At 44.6% G+C, this 12364-nt stretch overlaps 2 protein-coding genes across 2 annotated transcripts; one reads left to right on the top strand and one right to left on the bottom strand.

Annotated features, from left to right (window-relative positions):
- Window positions 1-61: 61 nt before the first annotated feature.
- Window positions 62-6261, top strand: ppp1r15b (protein phosphatase 1, regulatory subunit 15B). The gene is made up of 2 exons (XM_014974590.2): window positions 62-2007; window positions 4976-6261. The coding sequence occupies exons 1-2, from the start codon at window positions 628-630 to the stop codon at window positions 5177-5179; spliced, it is 1584 nt and encodes a 527-aa protein (XP_014830076.2). The 5' UTR covers window positions 62-627; the 3' UTR covers window positions 5180-6261.
- A 2854-nt stretch (window positions 6262-9115) lies between these two features.
- On the bottom strand, window positions 9116-11956 carry LOC106908471 (achaete-scute homolog 5-like). Its single transcript, XM_088005885.1, has one exon. It carries the CDS (start codon window positions 11894-11896, stop codon window positions 11378-11380), a length of 519 nt encoding a protein of 172 aa, XP_087862011.1. The 5' UTR covers window positions 11897-11956; the 3' UTR covers window positions 9116-11377.
- Window positions 11957-12364: the final 408 nt, after the last annotated feature.

The following is a 12364-nucleotide window of genomic DNA, read 5'->3' as shown; positions in this document are numbered from 1 at the left end:
TGGCACGCACGCATCTTCCAGTGCTTTACGCAACGCAACGGCGTTGAAGCAACTGCCGCGCGGCAGCGCGCCGCGCCTGCCGCTTACCGGAAAAGGAAGGGACGGTCCGCGGACTTTCTGATGAAATCTCTCACCTGAGAGGCAGACAGACAACTCGGTTCCCCGGCGGTTTCATCTCCCTGGTGGACGGACATCAAGCAGTATTACCGACCGGAGGACAGAAGTGAAATCTACAGCGGGTGAAGGTGTTCATCTGAGCGAGTTTTAAAGGATTTCTCCCCGGGGAACCAACCGTCAGTTAGCTGCTTATGCTAAGCTAGCGTGCTAACTAGCTTAGCGTGCTAAGTAGCCTAGCCTCCCGCGGCTCTCCGCAGTCGGAACCGGACAAAATGGATCTCTTACGCTGTTTAGACAGAGACCAGTCGCTGTTTCACGGATCCAACATGTCCTTCCTGGCTCTGTATTTCAACTCAGGTTCCACACGGAAGAAGTCCCAGCACCATTTCGAATCTGACGCCGGTTTTCTGGAGGATATTTCCTGGTTTCCGCGCAGCCTCGCTGGTTTCTAAGTGTTTGACAGCTGTCATATTAGCAGCTGGCCTGTTTACTCCCAGTTAACGAGACAACATGTTCAGAAACTTTTACACTGAAGGACGTTTATCTGACGGCCAGAGCGCTCCTTCATCTGCCCCTTTCGGCGTCGCCTCGGTGGGATTTGACAGCCAGGAAAGCTCGTGGATCGGCCTCCTGTCGAGGCCCGCGCTGTCGCTACTGCGGAAGGTTCGGCGGTGGAGCGCGGCTCCCGCAGACCTCAGCAACAGCTTCATCGGCGAGGAAAGGGAGATTTTACGGCAGCTGAATGAAATAATCCCGCATCATCTCAGCTTCACGCAGTGTCCACATGACGGAGCAGCCGGCCTCCTGGAGCCGGGGCTCACCGGCTCTGTGCCCTGGCTGAGCGCGGTGTCGGTGCGGCATGTCGGGACGGAGATCCAGCCGCAGGTCGGGTACTTCTCCTCCGTCCGGGCACTGCTGGGCTCCCAGGAGGCCGCTGGAAGGAAGGCCTGGGCGGCGAGCCCCGCCGGGAATAGCGGGCCGTGGTGGGGCAGCTTTCTGCGGAGGGGGGACATCCAAGAGGAGGGGGCAGAGTCCCAAACCATCCGCCCCCCTGAGCCAGAAAGCTCTGGACCCCCCCAGCAGCTCAACAATGCAGACACAGTCCAGAACATGGCGGCTCAGCCTAGATCCGAACAAGACCAGGGTTACCACAGCCTGGAGGAGGAGCTGACCCAGCCGGGCACCACGACCCCCCCGACAGAGGAGCAGCAGCCTCAGATGGAGCCGGTACCAGAAGAACCAGAACCAGAGGAGGTTCTGTCAGTGCCTCAGTGTGGAAACAAATCCATCGCCTTCATCATGGGGCTGCCCTGCAGCGATGAGGACAGCAGCCAGTCCGAGTCCGAGTCTGGCTCTGATGATGACGACGGGATCGACAGCGAAGGTTCCTCAGATCTAACCTCTGATGAGGATGAGGATGATGAGGCGTCGGACTCAGACAGTGAACCCGACCAGGACTCGGAGCGTCTCTGGAGCTCCTTTAGACGGACGGTGGACCCCTACAACCCGCAGAGCTTCACCGCAGAGCTGCACACCGGCCGCTGCCCTTCGGCTGACCCCAGCACCCCCCAGGCTGACCCCGCGCCCTCCCTCGCTGCCTCCTCCTCCCCCTCCAGCCAGGACACCTGGGACGACTCAGCGTCGGCCAGCGAGGCGGATGAGGCGGAGAGCCAACGCCTGCTGCGCTCGTTCAGCACCTCCTTGGACCCCTACAGCCCCCTGAACTTCCAGGCTCCTCTCAGGACTCGAGGGCCCGCCGGGCCCCCCTCCAGAACCAGGGCCGGCCACCAGAACCTGACGGTGCCGCCCGAGTACAGGAGGGAGGAGGCCGAGGAGAGGTTGGACAGCGGCTTCGCTGAGGCCGCTGCCTCCAACCGGAGCACCAAGAAGGTCAGTTACCTCACATCCTGTCCAGGACCGCTCACCACCTCACTTCCTGCTTCTGGGTTCAGAACCAGAACCTCTTCTGCAGTGCGCTGCTTCCTGTTGGAGGAACCCAGAAGGTTTCAGTTTGGTGTCCAACAGGAGTTGAGCGATAAATCGCACGATTCACACATCCTCCAGCCTTTAGGTCTAAAAATCAGCTGCTTTTCTCTTTTGCTCTTCTGTGAGATGTTTGGCCCACCAGCTCACGTTTCCAGCTAACATTAATTTAGGGACTTTCTTGCTACGTTTTGCAACATTTCAGACAAAAAAGCTAATGAGTTGCTATGACAACAATAAACATCGACAAGGTTAGAACAAGCTCTCACCTTGTTCCTATCTGACTTATGAACAACATAAGAACATTACAGCTATTAAGTGTTAAAATGTTTTTTTTTTCCCATACATTTACTTTTTGTTGGGTTCATCTATGCCAGGGGTGTCAAACTCATTTTGGTTTAGGGGCCGCATACAGCTTAATCTGATCTGCAGGGGGCCACACAAGTAAACTCATTGCAAGATTAAATGGAACCAATAAAAGTGGACTTGTTGTTGATTTTTATATTAAACGAATTTCACTTTTACAAAATATATTATGAATAATCTCAGTTTTTAAGAAAGGTATCTGCAATTTCAACAATACTTTTACTCAGTTAAGCATTTATTTAAGTGCATTATGCATAAGAACTGACCTCAGTGATTGTACAATGTTGCAAAACATTTATTCACAGTTTTTGGAACTTAAAAACACTGTCCTGCATCACAAAATACAACAGACAAAAATTAAGAAAAGATTTAAAATCAATTTTCAACATCTGGGAAGCAATTTGAACAAATTATCTGGCTTCACACATTTGAAATCTTAAGTGTCAGCTGTTTTAAACAGACATTTGATTAAGTACATTTGTTGATGCATAAAATGCATACATATAGAAAAACTTGCATACATAACATGTATGTATGTTAGCATGCACGAGAAATATGAGGTTGCCAGGGCCAAAATAATAAGCTGGTAAAGCATAGAATCCAACTTGTTTACAGAACCTGAAGCTCAGTGCTGCCATCTGCTGTTAGTTCCGCTGCAGTGTTGCATCATGTTATGTGCTCTGAATAAAACACAGCGCCCCTCGTGGACAGTATAGGAACTGCAGATTTTCAATTAAACGAAGTATATGTTTTTTCATGAATAATGATAATGCATTTAGCACCCGGGCCGGACTAAATCGTTCGGCAGGTCGGTTCCGGCCCGCGGGCCGTACGTATGACACCCCTGAATGCTTTGTGCTGCGATTGCCTACCGAGAAGGCGGTTCAGAATTACTTCCAGGTTTTTGCTGCTCAGCGACAAATGAATTTGAAGTCCGAAAAAGGATCTTGAACTTGTACAGTTTCTAAACGTGTTGGTCAAGATATTAATTTTATTTTATTCCCAGAAACAAAATGAGAACAGTCTGTGAAAATGCTGAACTGTATTTAGACTATTTTAGTTAATGGATGTGATTGATTGTTCAGCAAAAAATGTCAGTAGTTTTATGGCCAAACTAACAGATATTAAATTGAAAACAAAGAAAGTCATTTGTTTTGTACCTAAAAAATATTATAAAGTTATTGAAAATCTCATGCAGAGACGAACAGAAAGTCTCCGTCCGGATCAGAGCTGCATCCAGCGGCCACACAAAGCCACGCCAGGGGCCACTGATGGCCCCCGGACTGCACATTGGACAGCCCTGGTTTAAACTGGGTCTGGTTCTGGCTGGTTCAGAAGGCTGGGTCGCTGGATGTGGTTCTGTATGAAGCCAACTTACTGCTATCAGAACCTGAACTTGGCCAGACGATTAATCAATGTTTATTGATTATCGATTAGCTTTTTGGAAATATTTTTATCTCTGATATTATGACTTTATTCTCATACAATTACGGAGAATAAAGTCATAATTTTACGAGAACTCCGACACCAAAAATAGAAATGAAGATCTATGTTGATCATTTGTGAAGGTTTGTAGATATTTAGCTGCTCATGTCAGATCCTGATAAAAATCAGACCATTTCCTCATTTAACAACCCTTTTCTTTAAACCGGAGATTTTATTTCTAATTGGACCTGGCCCAACTTTACCAGAACCGGGTTAAAATATCTCTAATTGGCGGTGCTGTGTGGCGCAGGGGAATGCATGACCCCCACATGGAGGCCATGCATCCTCTTGTCGGTGGTCGCAGGTTCGATTCCCGGCCTGGCGACATTTCACCGCTCTCTCATTACCCTCTTTCCTGTTGGATTACTTTCAAATAAAGCCCTTAAAAATGTCTCTAAGCAACAATCCCGTTATATTTCTGTGCTTCAGAACCACCCCTCTCCCTGTACTGGGTCACAGTCCACAGTAGGTTCTGACTGTGTCATCAGAACCTTCAGGTTATGGTTCTGGTTGCTGGGACGCGGTGTTCTGACCTCTGCTGGGTTCAGCTTCATGTTTTGGCCCAGAATATCTCACATTGCTGCAGGGAGGCAGAGCGCACCAGAACTGGATCAGTTCTGGTTCTGTTTTGCAGAGACCCTAAATCAGGGGTGTCCAGAGTGGGTCCTGGGGGCCCAGAGTGGGTCCTGGGGACCCGGCATCCTGCATGTTTTATTCTCTCCCTGGTGGCAGTAACAACCTCCTCATCAGGTCAGGGTTCTGCTTAGGCCTCTGATGAGCCATCATTTGATGCAGGCATGTAAAACCAGGGAGAGAATAAAACATGCAGGTTGCTGGGCCCCCAGGACCCACTCTGGACCCCCAGGACCCACTCTGGGCCCCCAGGACCCACTCTGGACCCCCAGGACCCACTCTGGGCCCCCAGGACCCACTCTGGACACCCCTGGCCTAAATAATTCATTGATTTGTCTTCAGCTGGTTCTGTATGTGATCCATTCAGTGACCTCTGACCTTGCACCCCCAGGTCCGGTTCTGTGACGAGGTGGAGGAGTTCTTTGCCAGCTGCAGTGAGGAGGAGGACCGGCGCGGCCCGTGGGAGGAGCTGGCCCGCGACCGCTGCCGGTTCCGGCGCCGCTGCCAGGAAGTGGAGCACAGTATCGGCTTCTGCCTGGCGCCAGCGCACCGCTGGCGGGTCTACCAGGGACTCTACTCCCCTTCTGACTCCTGACCCGGGCCTGGTTCCGACCCGGTTCTGATGCGCAGGTCGGACTTTGAATAGCTGCTGCTTTCACCAAATCACTACAGAGCCAATCGGAGGCCGGCATTCAGCCCCGCCACCTGCTGGTTCTGGTTCCGCTGGTTCTGCTCTAACCAGCAGGTCCAAAGTTTGAAGGAATTTTGACTTTATTAAAAATCAGTCTGTTGCCAATTAAAAGTTTATTTTAAGGATTCGGGCTCTAATTAAAACCTGAGCAGGTGTGTTAACGAGCTGCTTAACGAGGGGTGGAGCCAGTTGGTCCCATTAAAGCCAAAGAAGAAGAGTCAGTGTTCTGGTGCTGCTGGGCATCACTGAGGTGTTAAACATCCAGCAGAAGGCGCTCATTGTTCACACAGGTCCGATTCTGGTTCTGATCCAGTCTGGTCCCAGTCTTGGGTTAGGTCTGGTTCTGTCAGAGGAAGATGTGAGGTGATGAAGGGTTGTTCCCACTCTCTGAGCGGCCCTGAAGGCAGCAGCAGAACCTGCACTATGGGTTTAGTTTCCATAGTAACAATCAGTCGCTGCCTTCAGGGTCCGAGAAAGTGTGGGAATTCTGAGGTTCTAACAATATTTTGATTCAAACTGAATTTATTTCTCAAAGTTCTGAATCCCAAATGTATTTTAATCAGTTTAACTCCAGGCTCACTGATAACCAGTGGATCCAGTCCGGTTCTGACTGGTTTTGGAGGCTCAGCTGATGATTATTAAACTCCACAGGTGTTTGTTAAATTATCATTTTTAGAGCGACTGGATCTGCAGGACACTGACAGGTAGAGTCACCTGCAGTGGTCTCCTGGTACATTCACTGACCCGCAGCTGAATGGGACGTTCAACAGATGTAAGTACAGGAAGCAGAATCTGCTCCATCATGTTCAGGACTGAAAATATTAATCAGAGTGAACCTCCCGGTTTGATCAGGATCTTTGGTGGTATTTTAATCAGAGGAAGGTTTTATTTTTCTAACTCGTAGTTTGATTGGAGCTCACTGGTTCTGCTTCTTCATCTCTGCCCAGATTAACGATGAGCTAATAAATAATCGCTGTTGATCGAAATCGGAGTCCTGTCTTGTTTCTGCTGGATGCTGCGTTGCATTCAGGTTAGCTGGGAACTCGCGTGCATTTCAACAATTTACCGGGAAAATAAACATATTTTTATTCTTTAAATCCGAAATATTTTATTTCTGCTGCGTCTATTGGCATAATTTATTTAAAATTTAGATGTTTTACTATGTTTAACATGGCGCACATTTAACCAATCATAGTGGACGCCGGTGGTGTTGCAGCTAAAACAGGAAGTACTCAGACCAGAAACCGGAAGCTTCAAACGTGGTGGTAGCCCAAGGTGGAAAAATAGAGGCCTGCGTTCATCATCATGACGTTTATGTAAGTATAAATTTCTCCTATTTTTGATTACTTTTATTTATAGCTAACGAACTGGGCGCCAAAGAGACACCTAAACACACCGAAGAACCAGTTAAGGTAATGAGGGCTTGTGACTTCGACATACGGATCATAACCGATTCCATTAATCAGACAGCATGGGTGTGTTGTTTTAGAAGTATCCATAGGGATCAGCTCTACAGAGGCCTGATAACGAGCCATTCATTTGATTCAGGTGTGTTGAAGCAGGGATGCATCTGAAAGTTGCAGGATGGTAGCTCTCGAGGACTGGACTTGGACACCCCTGGTCTATAAAATATTTTACCGTAGTTCCTTCCCATCAACAAAAATTTTCTTCTAAAAACTTTGCATATTTAGTGATCATGGATGGGTGTGGCCAAGTCTGTTCGTTAATAAAAATTGGATTGGATGTTTGTGGCATAGCTTACTTCAAAATGAAAATAAAAGCAAAAGAAAGGCTGATAAAAGAAAACTTTGTGTTGTACTAAGCATTTGGTTTCGCAAGATTGCCATGGGAAATCCCCTCCGAAAGAAATTACAAAAGTCTTGGAGGGACAAATTTGTACCATTATTTTTGTTTTAAAGAGCTTTAGTGACCTCTGTCGATTAGAGAGACTCAAAGGGCGGCTTACATGAAACCCAAGAGGATTCCCTTTAAGATGACACAAAACACTGTCTCATAGAGCTTTGATAAATGTCTGTATTATGATATGTCTGTATTACCAGTAGTGATGGTAGATGAGGCGTCATGTGTCGTTTCGACACAGCAAAACTGTCGATTCTGTCTCGATACTGTCACTCAATACTGACACCTGCTGGACATTAAAAATTCCTACAGGCAACTTAGTGATTTGATGACCTAGTCCATACAATAAGATTTAAGTCTTCGTATTTTATTGAATATTATATATTGTATTATGTCATATCTTCAGTTAAATTTAAAATATATTTGATATACAGCCAATAAAAAATGTGAACATGAACCATAAAGTGAAAATTTAAGTGAATGTGTTTGAATGAGGATGCTTGTGGAATGTTTCCCCCCCCACAGATTTTTATTTAAAAAAAAAGTTTTTACAACATTTTGAAATTTAACCTTTTACGCTTTTTTAACAAAACTTTTGCTGTAGAAAAAAAATGAAGTAAACATTACATTTACAGCGAACCTTTGTTTTTCTTAGGGGATGCGTTCTGAAAATAGGCGAAATCCGTGAAGTAATTGCCTTTATTTTTTTACAGTTATTACACAGCATAAATAAATACTCTACATTGAAACCAAAGAACAAAACCTGTTTTCAGATCAGCGGATGTTCATCCATCGGGCCTTAATGTGATCTGGAGTGTCAGTAAAGCGTCTCCTCCAAGCTGCCCAGAGATTCACAGCTGGATCTACGGCAGAGCGACGGATCTGAGCCTCCGGTCCGGTTCTGCTGCCTCTGGCCAGTTTTTTTCCAGCTGGCATTCAAAGTTTCAGTTTCCAATCAGTATTAAATTCTGTAACTTTATTGGCACTCAGTTAGAGAAGAAGCGCGGAGACTGTTTTTACCAATCATACGGTCAATCAGGACGCAGAACACTGTGGAAAAAAACTGCACAAAAAAATCTGCGAAACCGTGAAAGGTGAACCGCGTTACAGTGAGGGATCACTGTATATGAAATAATTTATAAAAAGCACCTGAGTAATTTGTAGAATGGCTGCATATCTGAGTTTATCTGGGACTTCATTCTCATGTCTCATGATGCCTCAGCATTGAGGAGGTGGATTTATTTAAATAAGACAGTTTAGTCAAACATATGCGACATTTAACCTGCAGAACATGATATGAAAGTAAACTAAGAGTCTATTTCAGCTGAATTTGGATTCAGATAGATCAAATAGAAACTGACCGGATGAAACAACAAAATGAAAACAAATTTATTTTCCAATATAAGATCAAAATGGTCCCACAGTGAGCAAACCTTTTATTTGAGGCTGCTCCATAGGTGACGCTGTAAAAGGTTAAGAATTCGCTTGGCAAATGCTTTTGACAGATTCGCTTCCTTATAAACACAGTTTGGCACATTAATGTCATTTCAAAACAGTTCCTGTATCGGTCACGTGACTTGCTGAAACCAATACGCGCACCGACACGTTTTGGTCTGTGGGCTGGACGCATCGGTGTTGCCGGACCCATCACTAATTACCAGACATACAAGGCTCAAAAAACAGAATATATCTGAAGCTTATAGCTATGGCTACCACTTTGGAAGCACTATCACACCAAAATAATATCTGGAGGTATGATTATTTAAACAAATACCTGTGTTTGATGCCACCATTGGTTTATTTTTAGTGGTGAGACGTTATAGCTCATAGAAAATGGAAAAAAAAAGAAAAATATAAATGTGAATTCTATCCAGCAGTAATATCAGTTATGTTTTTCTGATGTCATATAAGACTAGAAAATACCTATAAATACTTTACTCTACATGAACGTGAAGCAAAATATACATTTTAATACATTTGTTAATAAGTAACTTAGTTTTTATACTTTTGACCCATTTTCATTGTGAAAGTTGCAGTGTCACCTAGTGGCGATAAAATAAAACTACATTCTCTACAGATTCCTGACCTACGATAAGTGCAGCATATTACTGTAAAAAAAGTTAAAGTGTGGATACAAGCATAAACATTTGCTCACTCCTCAGATCATACGATTTTCATATTTCCCATCAGCCACAATTTTTCAAGATGGCTACCGATTTTGACCTTTTTAAACTAATTGCCATAAAATATTCCCCATTTTCATGACTTTAATGAATTTTATATTGCATGACATGTTTTAAATTTTGGTGATCATATTTATACAACTGTAAAGTAATAATATAGTAAAAGCAGAAATTTAGGACTTTGCTGTTAGCGAGTATCACAACAGTCATCAACAGGAAGGAAATCAAGATGAGAGACTGAGAGACAGTCATCTTAATGGTTAATGTGTTTGGCAGGGTAGCATTAGCTTGTGATAATTTTTAAAATGTGTTTAGCACTAGTGAAGCTAAGATTCTTGTTAATCAAATTAGTGGTTAGTGAATCTAACTCTTTGGTTAGGTGTGCCCATCACTGGCAATTACTTCTTCCAATTTAAGTGCAAACATCTATTCTCCATTAAAATTATGGCAGCCATTTTGAAAAAGCAAACATAAACTCAAGAAAATATGTACAATTTCTATGGATCATAATATGTAGGTTGAGATCTGACACCAAACACATTGATTTAATTGGCAATTTTAGTGCAAAAAGTTATTTTTCATGGCAACCATCTTGAAAAATGGTCGCCATCTTGAATTTTTCAGTGTTTTTTTTGTTGTTGTTTTTGTTTTTTGTTTTTTTTTTTTTTTTTCCAAAAAGCTGACCCTTAGCAAGATCTGTGCCAGGCTGTTGGATCCACACATGAAAGGTTTTGCTGAAATATTGAACCATCTGCTGCTCTACAGTGGCTGAAAATGTCCAGAAAGAACTGGTTTGACCCTGCCTGGTTTCCCATCAGACTTTCAGGAACAAACTGCAGGTGGCGCTGTCCATTTAGAATCTGTCCTCTGGAGGTCGCTGATGTCCTCCCTCTGGGTTCTGCGCTCTGATTGGTCGTCCAGGTGAACCGACAGTTCAACACATAGACATACTATAAGAGTAGACCCCGCATTGGCCGCTCAGGAAATACGGCGGCCATCTTGGAGCGGTATACCCTCCTACTTTGCTCAACCAAAACAGCAGAAGATGCCTCAGCACTGAGGGATATTGTTGTTCTGGTCGATGGATTATTGATGTGAGGGCTCCACAGACAACATTTCACAAGTAAGATGGACATATTATTGTGTATATATTGTGATTAGAATATTACTTTACTGTATTTATGTCCACCGAGATACCAGCTAATATTAGCTACAGTGCTTGGTGTAATACGGGTTCAGCCCCGCTATGAAGGTTAACTGAGATTCTGTAAATCTAAAAAAAATTAATTATTCTCTAACATTGACTTAGATTATCTGACACAAGGGCCTATATTAGAAATGAAACCATATAACACATATTATAAAACTTATATTATGTGTTATAACATTCACCGGCAAAGTTTACACAGGTGGTAAAGACTATTATTTATATTCTTTCACTAGTAAGATACATCCTAAATCTTCCGTTTTGTTTTGAAGTTTTCCTAAAGACACGATGTGAGGAAGAAGAGGGAGAAATCTATAAAGAGAGACGGATTCACTGCAGGATGAATCTCATTGGATTTTGGACTCGTTGGCTGGAAAACATACATATATCTATATATATACATATAAACATATATCCAATATATATATTATTCAGTATTAATCATTATTTATTTGTGTCTGTATATAAATATATATTGATATTACTAAATAATTTATTAAACTATGAACGGCTGTGTGCTTTGTAATATGCTCTTCATACATCGATATCAGAATATTCCATTCCTATTCTATTGTTATAGCCACTAAGCATATTTAAATATGATGAACTATGTATTAAAAACATACTTAAAAATACAATTGTTTATAAATGTAGCTTTGATAGATGTTTGAATATGGTTTACAGTAACAAAGTGTGTTATGATCGATTAAATCCGCTGATACGTCATTGTGCTGCTAAACACATAACGCTGAGTGGAGTGGTGGACCGCTCCAAGATGGCCGCCCTAAATCTCGTCAGCGACAATAGGCGAGAGCGGTCCATGAGGGTCTATCCTTATATTATGTCTGTGGTTCAACACGCCTGCATCTCTCCACCCCTGTCCCGGCCAGAACACGTCCCACTGCCTGGCTCCGCCCCTTCACGCCCATCTTCCTCCATGTCCACCAGTCTCTGCAGGTACTTGATGTACCTGATGGCGGCGCGCAGCGTCTCCACCTTGCTGAGCCTCTTGTCGGCGCTGTGGCCCGGCAGGTGGTCCCGCAGCTTGGCGTAGCCCTGGTTCACGCACTTGACGCGCTGCCGCTCCCGCTCGTTACGCTTCTGGATGAATGCTGGCTCGAACGGACACTCATAGACGCTGAAGTGCCCGTGGTGGTGGAAGGGGGACAGGTAGGGCAGGATGCCGGCGGGACCCCTCAGGGGGCCCTTGTACAGGCTGAGGGCAGCGGGGTCCACAGCGGGGGGGTAGAACAGGAAGGGGACGGAGGCGGACAGAGACTCGGAGTGCTGGGTTCTGCTTCGGTCTTCCCGGCCAGCAGGGGGCGACGCAGCGAAACGGTCGAAGAGCGACTGAGAGAAGGCGGAGCTCATTGTACAATCGAACAATCAGGAGCGAGGACACCTGACTGGATCAGAGAAGCTTCATGATGGTCACCTGTGAAAAGACAGAGGGATCAGTTACAGCATCTCCACCAGGGGGCAGACATGAGCTCCGAGGATGAGGAGATTACCTTCACGAAGCAGGAAAGTACGACGATGCATTTTTGCCCACATGAGACCCATATCGAAAGCAATTAATTGTGGTAAATTAAAAGGAGCTAAATAATTTATCGTTTTTCTCTTTCTACTGAAAACTGGATGACTAAAGTCTTCAGTCTGGATTTTTGGTGTGATGTTTTGTTTACAGATACTTCTTTTCCACTTCAAGATGTGCAGCTAAATATTTCATAGCTTTCAAAGCGTCTGCTGTCTGAATGGTCATGTTGCATTTTATCCGACTTTTATGTCATTAACAAGAGACATGCGTTATAATTTGGTAAGTATGGACGCAAAGAATGG

The sequence above is a fragment of the Poecilia mexicana genome, unplaced genomic scaffold (assembly GCF_051168715.1).
Source record: "Poecilia mexicana isolate PSO_F unplaced genomic scaffold, ASM5116871v1 scaffold_5, whole genome shotgun sequence".
NCBI lineage: Eukaryota > Metazoa > Chordata > Actinopteri > Cyprinodontiformes > Poeciliidae > Poecilia > Poecilia mexicana.
Note: the sequence above shows the minus strand (reverse complement) of the source record. Positions and strands in the feature narration are given on the sequence as shown.